Here is a 16,736-nt window from a genome sequence, read left to right on the forward strand (position 1 = left end):
GAGGACAGATCATAACTGATGAAGTTTCTTGGATCAGAAGTGAAATGTTTTCTTCTTTCTTAAAAAACCCAGTCCAGTTGCCTTTTTTTTTTAAAATAGAGCACTTTGGGGACAACTATGACCTAGATGACTGAGAATCTCTATAGACATTTATTCCTGATATAGTTTCTGGCAGTACCTGATCCATTCCAAAACAACATAGTTAACAAATTATAATACTCTTAATGTCTGAAACCTGGAAGGATAAAGAATACAGAAATTAAATGGGACTAAAAAATGGTAGCAAAGGCCTATTGGTTTCATTCGTTCATTTCTAAATCTTTCAGGCTCTTTTTCATTACAAATAATTGCAACTACAAGCCCATCATAAGGATAATGGCCTGAAAGGGCCATAGTTGGGGATAACAATGACGGTAATATAATAAGCATGATGGGAAAAAAAGTGACTGACTGATAAAAAGCTCAGGCTAAGGCACTCTGAACTTGAAATCCATTAGAGACAAAGAATATTCTCTTTCCACAGAGTATAATCGTCTTAAGTATAAACCATGGAGAGTAAAGGGCAAGGACCTTCAAAAGCACAATCAAGATACGCCACGCTGACAAAAAATGAACAGCAAATGTCAAAATACTTTACTCGCATTTTAAACTAAAAATCAGCAGAAGTGGGAAAATAATCTGAGAAGCAATACAAAAAAAGAAAGAGCCTTTCTCTGTAAGACTTTTAGCAATACCAATGAACTGAAATACAATGTTCTAAGCAACTGAATTTCTTTTGTCACTTTTCTCTGTGGCCACAGAAATGGCAGCCACCAAATCAACATGAAAACTACACAATCCAGGACATTTTGTTCCTTGGATACGGGCATCCACAGGTGGTGGCTGCAACTGCAGGATTGATAGCCCGACTCCCTTTGTATGTGTGCTGTATATGCACCACATATAATAAAGGGGAGAGCTTTGGCCATGCAGTTGTGTCCGCCATCTTGTCTCTATGCCCCACTTCCTGGGCATCCCTCTGCCCGAGAAGCAGCACCAAATGGTATCTGTGTGCACATTCCCCAGGCAAGGTCCATGGTATCTAAGGCTAACCAAGTTGCGAAAATCTCACAAGTCTTTGTTTCCTAAACAGCATCAATGCAATAACAACAGCAACAACAACAACAACAACAATAATAGACTAAACTAATCACTGTCTGCCCTTTCAGGCTATTCAAAACCAGCTGCCCATGGTAATGTTTCACTCTACCTAATAGCAACATTGGCCCTCAAGATGGCAAGTGCTGTTCTCCATCAAGCAAACATTTCACAGTGAATGAGCTACCTGCAAAGCTGGCCTGGTTCTTTTTACCTGCGGTACTCTTCTTGTTCAGCCCAACTCACCTGAATATGCCCAGTAAAGATCGCCAGATGCTTTCCGCCTCCGGATCTGCACCAAACTGCCATGTCGACTTTCATGCAGGGGGCCCTCATAACCTTCAGTCAAAGCTGGGGAGCAGAAGAAGAGGAAAAAGCAGAGGCAATTAGCCAAGTGACAATTCCTGATAGAAAATTCAATTTTTTTAGGTATTCTTAGAAATGATTTGATCAGCAGCCTCTGTGCAGCCGAAAAATACCCAGGTTAAGGCACAATAATTCTGCTGAGGAATTCATCATATGACAGAACTGCTTCCCCCAACCTTTGTCCTCCTGTTTCCTTGTTTACAGGTGAGATGACACGTTCCCCACATTAGGCTGATGCAAATAAACAAACCAGCAACTATTGTGCCAATAAAGATAATGGGAATTCACCTTGTCCAAGGAACCAACACTCAATCAATCAAAGGGCTTGCGGGTGATATGCAACCTGCAATTCTGCGCAGCCTATTGAGCAGGTCTGAGGATGTGATAACTACTGAACCAAATTGTTCTCTAAGCCAGGGGTCTCCAACCTTGGCAACTTTAAGTCTTGTGGACTTCAGTTCCCAGAATTCCTCAGCCAGCCATTCTTGGAGTTGAAGTCCATAAATCTTAAAAGTTGCCAAGGTTGGAGACCCTGTTCTAAGCCACAAATTTTCAGGATGTTATGGGCACGGCCCCTGGAAATCCAGAAGCGACATGCTACATGTTTCCAATATTGATTTACTTATTTATGAGAAAATGTATATGGCCGCCCAACTTACTTACAGTGTCTCTGGGCGTCACTGTATTAAAAAATTATTAGAAAATTATTTTTGATTATTTGTAATAATTGTTTAATTATTTGTAATATTATTAAATAATTGTTTGTAATACTTATTAAATAATCATTATTATAATTAAAATATTATATTACAAAAATAATACCCCAATACAAAAGCCAATAAGCCCCCCCCCTAGTGACAATAATCAGACCAACCCCTTGATGGATTCCATATCACCCTGAAGTCTCCAAGCCTGTTGGCAGAACCACATCTTCAGGTCCTTTCGAGAGAATGTCAAAGTGGGGGCCAACTTTATCACCACAAGGATGATGTTACAACAAGAAAGGAGCCACCAAGGAGAAGACCCTCATGCTTAGTCTCACTAGATGGACCTTCTTAACAGAGGGGACCCCCCCCAGATAGGTCGAATAGATATGACTGGTAAAAGACAATCCCAGGCCATGTAGGGTTTTAAAGGTGACAAACAGCATCTTGAATTGGACTTGGAAGCAAATCGGCAGCCCATCATCGTTTACCGTATTTCCAGAAGCTGGAGACTATTCTCAGAGAAATGTTATTTCCTGCCCACGTAATTTGAACATGGGTCTTTCTTTCTTTCTTTCTTTCTTTCTTTCTTTCTTTCTTTCTTTCTTTCTTTCTTTCTTTCTTTTTTCTTTCTTTCTCTCTCTCTCTCTCTCTCTCACTCTCTTTCTCTCTCTCTCTCTCACACACACACAGAGAGAGAGAGAGAGAGAGAAAGAGAGAGTTTGGATACTCCAAGAGTGCTCATTATTTTGTAAAGCTTCAATTGGTATACAGCTTTGACTTAATAAAGATATATAACTACTTTTGTTTTGCTTTTTCTTTGCTTCCTGTGGTCAGCACAAAGAAGTCCTCAATGCTTCTTGTGCACCTATGCTCTAAGAACCTAATTTATACAGATCTTATTCTTTCTCTTCAGAGAGGGCTTTGGCCTGGAAAGGGCAACAAGAAGATTAATCTGATCATCAAAGAATTCAAAATAATGCAGAAGGGGGGAAACTGGCTGTATCTTGTAAGATTTTGGAAAGAAGACTCTTAAAAGAAATAAAATGTCAGATGGAACAAGGCCAGTTTAGAGCCCAAAACCTTAAAATTGTTTGGTTTTTAATCTTTTATTATACCGATTAAACTGTGTACCGCCAGGAGCTTAAAAATTTGAATGATAGGTAGGTAGGTAAGTAGGTAGGTAGGTAGGTAGATAGATGGATGGATGGATGGATGGATGGATGGATGGATGTTGTGTAAATTATCATCATGAGAACTGATCTGATTTATTTTTATTTATTTTTTTTTGCTATAGCTATGTTTGTTTATACTCTCGGGTCATATTTCCACTGAAGGAAACATTTTACTAACACTCATCTCTGCTTCCAAATACCTACTGACCTTCTGCTATTCCAGTGGCCTAATTTCTGCTCAGCTTTTCCTTATATAGCAACACCACGGCCTCCTCCAAGCACTCTGCTGACCTTCATCTTTGGAAAGGACTCTGTTCATTATTGCATATCATACCTGTCCTTCTTCAGATTTATTCCCTTGTGCATTTCTATCTAGGGAGATAGGATTTCAAGAGCACTGGATGTTTCTCATAATTGTACATATCAGTCTTGTGGCCTCTGGACCTGCGGTTTCTAGCTGTCTTTAAAAAATCATTTTCTACGTTCCCCTCTTGGTCTTGGAAAGCCCCTTACATGCTTGTGCGCCATTAGCCTCCATCCAAGGTAGGGATGGAGGAATTTGAGTTAGAACGCATTTTGGATTATCAGTAGAGGAAGGTCATACAGAAATAGTGGATTCATTTGAAGAGCTATTCAAACAGTGTTGATTCTTGGCAAACAATTTCACGGGTTACATCTCTTCTGATTTCCATCTACAAGCTGCTCAATTAACTTCAGTCCCTGCCAGGAATTCCCATTCCGAGAGAAAAGGACACTTGTTTGGAGAGAAGGGGCGTTGGTCTTACCTGAACGCCTTTTCTCAGTACGGAGATGGATAATCCATGGATGGGTTTTCTCTGTCTGCCTGCTCTTGAGACCAAGTAGCCAAAGCTTGACACGCCCCCACTTCCTGTGGAGTCCATTCTTAACGAGGGCGAATTGGCTGATGATTGACGAGGTATTGGCTCTCAGCTCCCTACTAGCGGCCTGCTGGCCTTGGGGTGGGTGTGGATTATCCATCTCCGTACTGAGAAAAGGCGTTCAGGTAAGACCTACGCCCCTTCTCCAGTTCAGGAGATGGATAATCCATGGATGGGACGTACCAAAGCCTCACTGTCCCAAGGGGTGGGAAACAGATAAGGCCGGTAGATTGATCTCTGAGACAACTTGCTGGAGGACCCTCCTACCAAAGGAGGCATCCGCCGATGCAAAGCGGTCTATCTTGTAGTGTCGTATAAACGGGGAAGGCGAGGACCATGTCGCGGCCCTGCAAACTTCCTCGATTGACGCCTGGGTAGCCCATGCCGCCGAAGTTGCAGCGCTTCGGGTGGAATGGGCTGTGAGATGACTTGGGGGCGGCAGGGATGATACATTGTAAGCTTCTGCGATACAGCTTCGGATCCACCTTCCAATGGTGCCCGCGGAAACTTTCCGCCCCAAGGTGCCCGCTTGGAAGGACACAAATAGGGCCTCCGATTTGCGGAAGGGTTCTGTACGCTTTATATAACGCCGCAAGGCTCTGCGGACGTCCAATGTATGCCACTGCCGCTCCCGGTCATGTGTTGGATTTGGACAGAAGTTTGGGAGAATTACTTCCTGTGTCCTGTGAAAGAGTGAATTCACCTTCGGTATGAAGGCAGGATCTAACCTAAGGACCACCCTGTCCTTGTGGAAAATGCATAGGTCGTTTCTGACTGACAGTGCGGCCAGTTCCGAAATTCGTCTGGCCGATGTGATGGCAATCAGGAACGCCACCTTTAGCGACAGGTGTCGCAAGGAAACGGTCGCCAATGGTTCAAATGGTGACCGAGTGAGTGCGTGAAGGACTCGCGGTAGTTCCCAGGACGGGTACCTGTGAATTACTGGAGGTCTGGTGTTATAGGCGCCCTTGATAAAGGCGCGGATCCTGGGGTGGTGAGCTAAGGGAACCGAATCCGTGCAGGTGAGGAGGGTGGACAAGGCCGCCACTTGCCTGCGGATGGTCGCGGGGGCGAGGCCTCTGTCTAGTCCCTCCAAGAGGTAATCTACTATCTGAGGGATGTAGAGTTTGTGTAAGTCAAACTGCCGTTCCCTGCACCAAAGGCAAAAATTTTTCCAAGTGGAGTCATAAATGCGGTTTGTTGCCGGACGGCGTGAAGCTTGAATTATGGTAATGGCCCCGGGAGAGAATAGTTCCTGTGCCATTATCTGGCGCTCAAGTGCCAGGCGGTCAGTTGTAACCATTGGGGTTCCGGGTGACTGATGGTTCCCTGGTGTAGGGACACTTGATGAGGGGGAATGTTCCATGGGGGCGACTGAGACAGGTTCATCAGGTCGGCGAACCACGGTCTCTGTGGCCAATATGGTGCTACTAGGATCACTTCTGCCCGCTCCTGAATCAGCTTTCGGATGACCGCCGGTATGAGTGGTAGTGGGGGAAAGGCATAAAGCAGACCCTGAGGCCACTGAGTTCTCAGAGCGTCCGTCCCCTCTGCTCGCGGGTTGAAGTAACGAGAGTAAAATCTGGGGAGCTGGGCATTGTCTGATGTGCCGTGACCCTGACTAGGTGGTTGGATGTGCTGGTGTTCTGCCGTTGGTACGGGAGCAGAAACCACTGTAGTTCCCGTAGGTGGAGCCTGGCCCAGGGTACAATGGCTATGGCCGATACCATCTTGCCCAATAATTGGGAAAGTGTTAGTATCGGAACTGAACGTTGCCTGTGAACCCAGCGAGCCAGTTCCCTGATGCCGGCCACCCGGTCTTGGGAGAGATAGACCATACAGTTGGTTGTGTCTATCATGGCCCCCAGATGCAGCAGCCTGGACGAGGGAACTGTCTGGCTCTTCTGAAAGTTTACTGAGAATCCGTGTAATTGGAGGACGCGAATGACGGTCCTTACGTCCGCCTGAGCTGTCTGTAGGGATGTTGCTTGGATTAGTATGTCGTCTAGGTAACATTGGACGCGTATTGGGATTTTTCTCAGTTTGGCGGCTACCGCTGCTAGTATCTTGGTAAATACCCTGGGTGCCGAAGATAGACCGAAGGGGAGAGCTCTGTATTGGAAGTGTTTTCCCCCGTAACAGAAACGTAGGAACCGGCGGTGGTTTGGGTGGATGGGGATGTGAAGGTAGGCTTCCGTGAGGTCTATCGATGCCAGGAAGTCTCCTTCTCTGATGCTTCCCAGGATGGACTGAAGGGATTGCATCTTGAATTTTTTGTATGTGATGTAGCGGTTGAGGTTTTTTAGGTCCAGGATTGCCCTCCATCCTCCTGAAGTCTTTGGAACCACAAAGAGGATGGAGTAAAATCCTCTGCCTCTGTATTCCGCTGGGACCGGTTCTATTGCTTGAATGTCCAACAGGTGTTGGATGGCCTCCTGCATGAGTTTGCGTTTGGTGGGGTTCCTGGAGACCGAGCAGTTGATGAGTCGGTCTGGGGGTGTGACCAGGAACTCCAGGGACAGCCCGGACTGGATGGTTTGTAGTACCCAGTTGTCCGTGGAGGTCTGCTCCCACTGGTGGAAGAAGTGAGCTAGTCTTCCTCCAATGGGTAGGTCTATGTAGGAGTCATTTTGTCTTCCGGTACGGACGACCCGTTCCACGAAAGGGTCGTCTCAACTGGTTTTGTTGTCTGGGCTGGAACCCCGGTCTGTCGTAGGGGCGGCCGTATGGTTTGTTCTGCCTGGGAGTGAATGGCTTGGGTGCCTGACTGATAGGCGTGGTTGTCGGTTGGCGAAAGGACTGCCTACGAAAGTAAGGTGTGGTACGTTTGTCTGACCTTTTGTTCAAGTGTGCCATGACCTTCCGCTTGTCTTTGTTCTCTACAAGATAGGGGTCCAAGGCCTCCCCAAACAGACCGTTGCTTGAGTAAGGGGCGGTCGCTAGCCGCCAATTAGCCTTGGTGTCAGCTTGCCAGTGTTTTAGCCATAGCATTCTCCTGGCAATTATGTTGGATGCTATGGATCTGGATGAAAAAATGGCCGATTGGAACGTTGCGTCTGCAGCGTATTCCGTGGCTGCTACCATCTTAGCCAGGTCCTGGTGTGTTCGTATGTCCTCCATAGGAACTATGGTTTGTAGTTGTTGCAACCAGATGAGGGTGGCCCGGACAAAAAAGGAGGCCGAGGTGGCTGCTTTGATGGCCCATGCCGCTGTCTGGTGGGTTTTGCGAAAGGCTTGTTCCCACTTTTTGTCATCTGCCTTAAGGGCCTCCACTAGGTCCCCAGCCATGGCTGTCTGGGAGACCAAGGGGGTCCAGGCTTCATCTACTTTAGGAATTTCTAAGGCCTCATTGAGGTCTGTGGCAGTGCTGTATAATTTTTTGTCCGTACCACTCACTGATGGGAAGGAAGCGGGAGAGTCCCATGGCTTCTTGATCCCTTTCAGGAAAATGGCGGGGCAAGGTATATGGTGTTGCGTTGTCACCTTTTCTACGAATACGGGTCTGGATGTGGTGGCCGGTGTCGCTTGCGGCTGAGAAAACTGATCCGTCCCCATGTCCGCAATGGCTGTGGCCTTGCGTAGTATCGTGAGGAAGCGGTTGGGATTAAATAATCCCCCTGAGGGGGGCTCAGGGGGAAGTTCCTCATCCTCTGACATAGAGATCCCAGGTTGATCCTCCTCTTGTGGTGAAGAATAACCACTCATGGAGGACTGGGCCGGGGAGACGGGTTCCTGAATGCCTGAGGACTCTGAGGGGAGTTCCGAGTGTGGCATGGCTGAGATGGAGGGCCCCTGGTCGTGGTGGGCGGAGCGCTGTGCTAGGGCTCGGTCCACCACTTTGGTTAATAGGGCCTCTAGCCGTCCATCTGCCCAGATGTCCCCTATGTCATTACCTTTGGGTGTGGTGACCGCAGGTGGAGAGTTGGACTCAGTGGTTGTGCCTGCCGCCGTGGTTGTTTGTTGGGCTGATGTAGATGGCGGGTCCAGTGGTTGCGGTGTTCCTGGAATGGACCACGCGCTCTGGGTTGATGTGGATGGACCCAATGGTAATTCCATCTCGGTGGCCGCCATTTGAACCAATTCCAATTGGGCCTGCCTCTGCGCTCTGGAGAACTCCTTCTCCAGGGCCTGGTGCCTACGGCTGGCTTGCTTTTCCGCCAACTTGGAGGGCCTCTTGAGCGAGTGTTTTGTCTTCGCTTTGCACTTGCCTGCCGCCTTCTGGTCAGAAGGTGTGTTGCAGCCGTAATTGGGAGGTGGAGGGGTCGTGCTCATGGATTGAGGCAACGAGGGTCCCTCCATTCCGCTTGAGCAGTCCCAGAAAAACTGAGAAGACGCTCAGGCAGGCAAGTATTGGCGGGAGCGAAATTGGAACAAGTACCAGGACTGTTCCCCTGATCACCCGACCACAACAAAAATATTCTCTCTGGGCTAAGGTCACGGTAGCTGAGGGAGGTACCGAAGGCACGTTTGGAACCACTCCTTGGGTTCCGCCCGGAGGCCTTAGGTGACCAGGCAACGTGCACCAGTAGAAAAAGGAAAAGGGAGGCAAAAAATATCAGTGGCGACCTCAAAAGGGTCTGTAGGCCTGACTTAATACACAGCAGGTATCAAATGGCGGTCACCTAGAGCGGAATTTATTCTTATTAATACTATTACTATTATACTAATAATAGGAATAACAATAATAGTAAAATAATAATAATAATAACAACAACAACAATAATGGTGATGATGATAATATTGTGTGTTCTGTCTTTAGGCCTGTTGGCCCTGCAGTCGCTTAATTTTTAGCTTTTAAAAAAAAATTTTTTTTTAAATTATTATTATTATTATTATTTTTAAAATTTATGTATCTATTTTTATTATTATTATATTTTGTCCTATTATTATATGTGTGTATCGGGGGTGGAGCGCTGGTTGTGTGCTCCTATTCCGCCTCTATCAGTGATTCCAGATATGATGTAGAGCTTCCTTAAGCTTGGTTTGCCTTTCTCTGGCAAGAGATGGCAGCCACAGCTCGTTTCTCCCTGAAAAAGGGCTTTGCAGATCCCAGGAGGGTTCTCTAGCCTCCGTTTCTTGGTTGGCTTACTCCCTTCCTGTGCTTCGTTTCCCTCTGAAGATAAGCTCCGCAGCCTCCCAGAAGCTGCTTGTGCCCGGGGATTTAAATTTGGCGCGCTGTGACGTTTTAAGGTAATCCCAGCCAGGGATTGCCTTTGTTGTCTGAAAACGGCAACTAAAATGGCGCCCGCGGTTGCCCTGGGCTGCTAGGGAATCTCCGATGATCCGAATTCAAGTTTGAATCCGGACCTGGAGATTGTTATTTTTTCCCCCAATTTGAGGAAAAAATCCCTTGGAAGGTTGGGGAGAAAAGCTCAGCAAGTGGTCTCTGCTGATGCCTTTTTCCCCCCCTTTTCCACCTCCAAGCCCTGGGGCTGACTGGGATCCGTGGGGAGTTTTCCCCCCCCACACCCCCTTTTTCAATTTTAATATAGGATCAGGGATGATCCCAAGGAAAACTTAGTGGTTGGGGAAAAGGTTCAGCAAGTAGTCTCTGCTGATGCCTTCTTCCCCCCCTTTTCACCCCCCAGAGCCCTGGGGCTGGCTGATATCTGTGGGGAAATTTCCCTCCCCACCAATCCCCTTTTTAATTTTAGGTTTGAGATCAGGACTGATCCCCAGAAAATTTTGTGGTTAAATTCCTATAGGTGGAAAATATTTTTTTTTTGGGGGGGGGGGGAAGCCAATTATCAAGGGATAATCAATCAATGGATTTCTTGTCTAACCTGATAAGCTGAGAGCCACGCCAATTCGCCCTCGTTAAGAATGGACTCCACAGGAAGTGGGGGCGTGTCAAGCTTTGGCTACTTGGTCTCAAGAGCAGGCAGACAGAGAAAACCCATCCATGGATTATCCATCTCCTGTACTGGAGAACAAGTGCAGAGAAACTTCTTTATAGCCAACGAGACAAACGTCCCATCCAAAGGTATGAGTGAGAGATCCAGAATGGGAGAAGTTCCTGATAAACGAAGAGAAGAAACTGAAATTCCTCCCATTCTTGCTGTTTTGGGTTGGGGAAAGAAAATTGAAAGGGTGGAGATATCTCCAGTTCCAGACAATGGGGGAAAAAATGGAAAGGGAGCAGAGAATATCCTGCAATCGCACCTTATTAAAAGGAGAGAAGGGGACACCCCCAGATCAGAAGGGGAGAGAAAGAAGGAAGTAGAGAAAGAGAAGGTGCAAGAAATGAAACTGGTGAAGCGGAAACCAACTGACTTACAAATTAGCAAGAACCATCAAGTGAACAAAAGTCTAAAGGCAGTGGTTTTTAAACTGTTTCACCCAATTACTCCTTTTCTTCAGCTCAAATAATGTTGTTATGCATAGACACACAAACACACAAAGATTCTTGTTTTACGCAATTATCTTGGCAATAGCAGTCCCTCACTGGATCCCCAACTTACAAATAAGCAATTATAAATTGCTCCATTACCTCCAGGCTATGCACAAGTCTAAGAACTGCTTTTAGGGATGTGAAAAGAACACCCCAATATCTGTTGACTCAGAAATGTCGGGGAAAAAAAGCAATATGATTTAAATGCTGGAGCAGAGATCTGTATAGATGTTTATTCAGCTGGAAAGGGTAAAACACATCCAAAGCTGTGAGTCACCATCTTCTCACATATACTAGATATTTTTATGAATATTCAAATTTCTAAGAAATACATAAATAAGAGCTTTGATTCATCCAAATACAAGAGATAAATTTGTGCATGTATGCCTTCAATTGTGTCTGCAATAAAGAGGCCCTTCCTTCCTTCCTTCCTTCCTTCCTTCCTTCCTTCCTTCCTTCCTTCCTTCCTTCCTTTCTTCCATCCATCGATCCATCCATCCATCCTTTTTTGCATGGTTCCTCCCCCTCATCTGCCACAACACCTCTGGGCGTCTAACAACACATTAAAGTCATAAAATAAGCAACAACATGTTTAGTCCCAAATCCACGGCAGATATATCTAAGTGTTCACTGTAGGCAATACCCACAGCAACCATAAAAATCATGCTATCTCAAAACCTCAAAGCAATCTCACCCCCATGCCAAGGAACACAACCAAACCTTTAAGGTTTATTGAAAAGCTGGCAGGGACAAGGTGTTCCAGAGACTGGTACTGCAAACAAAAAGAAGAGTCTATCTGGGGCCCCCTGATGACAATCTTTTATCCACAGGATCCGTAGCCTTTCATTTGAACCTACAGGATGGACTAGAACAACTGAAGAGAAACTATCCTGCAAGTAACCCATTGCTATCCTACAGGTGACAACAGGCACCTCAAATCACACTTGGAAGCAAATTACAAATCACAAAACAAAGTTGTAATATGGACGTACCAAGGTGAACCCATCACCACCCACCCTGGACCAGTTGCAGCTCTAGGATGCTCTTCAATGTAGAATGCATTGTAGTCATCCATTTTGGTGGTGACTAAGTGATGTCCAGGAGCTTCTTTCAAGTAAGCTAATTTGCAAATAAGGGGTTAAGTGTTTGGAGAGTTGTGATTTACACCTCTGCCAAATGGGGAGCTTGACACACTGCCTACATTAAGTGCCTACAAAAGCTGAATGTGTTTTTAAAATGAATAAATGTGCTAGCCTGAGCATGACTGACACAAAAGCAATCAGAAGCTCAGTCAGTTAAATGGGATGTTTGAGTGTAAACATATTGAGTGACAAAACTTTCCAAAAGTCTGCATAGGAGCAGATCTAGAGTTCCTACCATAACAAAAATAGCCAAGAAAGATAATAAGAGATCTTCAAAAAGACATATAGGTGCTAACCATCTTGGGGTCTATCAATGTTCTATGCAACCTATATCTTGGAGGGGGAAAAATCTACCTTCTCTAGCTTGAGACATAATAAGGGGGTGATCACAGTGGACAAGAACTTTTTAAAATAATTTATAGTTGTGTAAAAGATATATGCAATAGCAGTATATACTTATCTGGGAATTTTATCTATGATTTGTGTGATGTATTTCTATGATGTGTTAGGTGTCAACCCTGGTATAACCCTGGCATTATTGTGTTAAAATTTATCTGTGGGAAAATGAGTTCATTACAGTAAGTTTAAATCAATTCCTACTCAATATTAAAGAGAAAAGCAACAAACTGAAGATAGATATTTAAAAGATTATCTTTAATTACAGAGAAGAGACAGCTTCTCAATGAATTGTCTTTTATAGTCAGTCGCACTAATTAAACTATTTTTTTCATATGGGTTGCGAAAAGAAAAGCAGTTAGTACTTAAATGGAACAGATAAATACAGAAAACCAGAAATATATAACTGGACCATTTAGAAGATCTGTTGAGTTCAAATAAATCGATTCAGAGCATACCAACCCTGTACAGCCAAGCAAAATTAATTTTCACTAGTACACAGAGAACACCAGAAAAAATTACTGATACCATAACAACAGTTCTCTGACAGAAACACTACAGGTAGTCCTTGTTTAACAACTGATCTCTTAACTACCATTCAAAGTTATAAAGGATCCCCCCAAAATTATTTACAACCTAACTTCAAAGATATCACTGCGCCCCCATGGCCACATGATTGCACTTGAGATGCTTGGCAACTGGCTCCCATTTATGACCAGTAGCAGTATCCTGTAGTCACATGACTGTGATTCATTTTAACAACCACATGATTCGCTTCATGACTATGGAAACTCACTTTATGACCATCGTCAAAACAGTTATGAAACTGAGCTAGGTCATGTGGTAACTCACTTAACAATGATACTTGGTACTCTCTGAGCTTGGTTGTTTTCTTGTAGACATTTCACTACCTAAACTAGGTAGCACTGATGGTATTGCCTAGTTGCCTAGTAATGAAACATCTTCAAGAAAATAATCAAGCTCAGGAGCCCTCATTTCAACCCTAAGCTACAATTGTCTCGCTTATTGGTACCATTTATCAACTGCAAAATTCCGAGCTCAATTGTGGTCATTAAGTGAGGACTACCTGTATGGAAATTTTTGTGCCAACATGGATCAACCTTGTTTGTCTCACTGGAAACAGAGAGCACAAACACAAGTACTGCTGGATTACATTTAAGTTCCATCCTTAAAAGCTTTCCAGGGAGAGTTGAAAGTTCTCATGCAGTCATTCCCTAGTGTGAAAGACATGCACACAGAGATGAATGTAAGGCGCCAGGAATCTAAAAAGCAGGGATTTGGCCAAGAGCTACTTTACTTGCATCCTACTAAAAGAGAACTTTGCACTTCTGTGCAAAGCTGGAGGAGGTTTTTCATTGTAATTATCAGCTCAGTATAAATACGGACATAAATGTCATAACAGTCCTATAACACAGCCTTTGCCAATATGACATCCTCCAGATATGTTGAACAATTGCTTTTATGTATATTTTTTTTCATATGTTGGATGGTGGAAAGTTACTTTTGTGTCAAGTTCATCTCTCTGGTCTGTTCCTCGGATTGAGGAAATCCTAGCTCAGTGATGGCGAACCTTTTAGAGACCGAGTGCCCAAAAACTGGCCCTGGCCCCGCTCCACCCCCTGCTCCGCCCCCGCTCTGCCCCCCATCCCCTGCTCTGCCTGCCCACAGGACCACTCACCATCTCCAGGGCCCGCCGCAGATCGCCCAGGCAGCCCAGCAGCGCTATGGCAGCCATACCCTCTGCCCGCGTCCCACAGCATCAACTGCATGATGGGGGGTGAGGGCAGAGTCTTGTCTACGCTGCCCGGCTGCCATGTTCTTGGCTGCACTGCTCCGTGTGGGCCATGCTCTCCTTCAGGGGGGTGCTGGAAAGGAGGGATCATGGGGGAAGCAAGGTTGGGACAACGGCACGTGTGCCCATAGAGAGGGCTCTCAGTGCCGCCTCTGGTACCCAGGCCATAAGTTCACCACCACTGTCCTAGCTAAACGAAGATCTACTGTCAAACAGGGGCACAACTTTTAGATCAAGAAGTTCCAACATTCAGTAGCACTACAGGTAGTCCTCGACTTACAATAGTTTATTTAGTGACTAACAGCACTGAGAAAAGTGACTTATGACCGTTTGTCCACACTTACAACCAACTGCATCATCCCTGGGATCATGCGATCAAAATTCAGAGGCTTGGCAACCGACTCATATTTATGACAGTTGCAGTGTCTCAGGGTCATGTGATCACCTCTGGTGATCTTCTGACAAGCGAAGTCAATGGGGAGGCCAGATTCACTTAACAACTGTGTTGCTGAATAACTGCAGTGATTCACTTAACAAATATGGCAAGAAAGGTTGTAATATGGGGCAAAACTCACTTAACAACTATCTTGCTTAGCAACAGAATGTTGGACTCAGTTGTGGTTATAAGTTGAGGACTACCTCTATAAGTAGGGCTCTGAAAACTGTCAAATATTGTGGCTGAGGGACTTCATCTCTCATTAATCCATTGCTAGTGACAATTAAACCATCAATCGGAAGGATGTAAAAAAAAGATGCATCCAAACTTCATCTTCTATACTTCTTCCCCTGTCCACTTCAAATTTAGACTAGAAAATTAAAGATTAATCTAAAACAGGGGTGTCAAACTACCGGCCTGTGGGCCAGACGCATCATGCCAAAACCACGCCCACCTCATTGCCAGCAATGGGGAAAAAGTTCCGATATGTTGTGTGATGTCACATGACGTCGCAAGTTTGACATATCTGATCTAAAGCAATAACTAAAGGCTTAACATGATATCTAACACTGGTACAATTTCTCTGTAAAAAGAAAAGCCTGATGCTAATAATTTCTTAGTTCCATGTCTCTTTTAGACTTTCCAAAGGCACAAGAGTAAAGAGAACAGATTTAAAGAGTTTATAGATTCTGAGGAGAAAACACTCTGTCAGCACTCAAAATGTAATCAATTGTAAAATCTTTTGTACTATACTTCTGAATGGCAGCATGGCTCTTCTATGGTATGGCTATGAATCATGCTATTGATTTCAAGTATCTTCTGTGCGGAAAATTAAATTATGCAAATCCAGGCCTTTATGAATCCTTTACTACAATGGTGTAAAATTGAGCACTTGCTTAAGTCAGCATCTTATTTATGCAATTAAACATCTGATGCACCTCTGAAAATGTCCAACTTTCACTCATCTCGTTGTAGGTTCCCGAAATGGTGATAAATCTAACTTTGTAATGGGTAAGAAGCTGAAAGCACTTGTAACACACAAGGTGTTCATCTGTTAAAGAAACAGAAAAAAAAGAGTAATACAGCCTGGAATCTTCAATGAACACCTGTGCTGTTTCTAGTAAGGTGCAACATATGGATGAAATATTAAAAGGAGTACAAATGATTACTTCATTTTCATGGATGTGTGTATATGTTTGTGTGTGTAAGTGCAAATACACATACTTCCTTAAATGGACCTTTAAGCAAAAAAGCAAAAGTGTAAGTATATTATAAAAGTACATGCCTGCACACACATATTAAAGAGATCCTTCCCTAGCCCTATTTTAAGTGACCTCAGCACATTATAATTTTCACAGGATTTTTATCTTCATTCAAAATGAGTTTAAGTGTTTTGTTTCTTAGTTTGAGTGTCAAGGTTGAGAAACACTGACTTAGATAGTGCTGTGAAGCACTGTGAAGTGATATATAAGTCTAAGTATTATTGTTATTGCTATTTAGCATGCTAGATACACACTGGGAAGAGTGTTTGCTGCTGTAATCAATCAATCAACAGAACATATTCAGTGCCTTTCCAACCATAGAAATTATTATATAGATTCACCAAGGTAGGCTCTACCCAGAGAACTCTGTAATCTATAATTATAGGGAAGTTATTTGTAGTTAGGGATTTTTAGGAAAAAGATTCTGAGATACTAAATAGTCTATGGCTGTTCAGAAAATCAAAAGGTAGCATCTCCAAGACGCTTCATCTATGTTATATAGCTACCATGGAAAACATTTTCAGATGTACTCATATACATATATGAATATACATACACATATATACATATATACACCATATACATACTTATACACACACACATAAATACATACCCAAATTTTCTCATATATATTTATCAACAAATACCAAATCCTATAATATTTCCATTTTGAATATTTTAAATCTATGAGATTCTGCAGCCTAGGACCAAAAAGGTTTATAGAGATGTAACACAACTCATCCTTATTGGGGGTAAGATTAAAAAAAAAAATCTGTAATGTGTTTTCTAAGGACCTGACAGGATGAAAGGCAAAAAGTTAGAAAAGAGAAGACCAGGATAAAACTGCATTCTTTTAAAATAGCTTTGTGGTTCAGGAAACCCTGAAACATGATTAAAAGAGTCGGGACTGGTTGCCAGGATTTTTTTTTAATGAAAAACAACAGGAAAAGTAAATTAGCCATGCATCCACAAACAGTTATTGTAGATTAGTGCTTTTCTGCCTAAGCAAAGAGAA

General features: G+C 43.9%; 1 protein-coding gene across 3 annotated transcripts in view; it reads right to left on the reverse strand.

Moving 5' to 3' along the window:
- Positions 1-16,736, reverse strand: part of PTPRG (protein tyrosine phosphatase receptor type G) — a 780,345-nt gene that overhangs the window by 551,138 nt on the left and 212,471 nt on the right. For all 3 annotated transcript variants that reach the window (XM_039326607.1, XM_039326608.1, XM_039326606.1), the window contains exon 2: positions 1,384-1,488. In XM_039326607.1, coding sequence (XP_039182541.1) covers positions 1,384-1,488 — 105 coding nt within the window. The remainder of the gene's footprint in view (positions 1-1,383; positions 1,489-16,736) is intronic.

This window comes from Crotalus tigris, unplaced genomic scaffold, assembly GCF_016545835.1.
Source record: "Crotalus tigris isolate CLP2741 ecotype Arizona unplaced genomic scaffold, ASM1654583v1 scf7180000024342.5246164, whole genome shotgun sequence".
Lineage (NCBI taxonomy): Eukaryota > Metazoa > Chordata > Lepidosauria > Squamata > Viperidae > Crotalus > Crotalus tigris.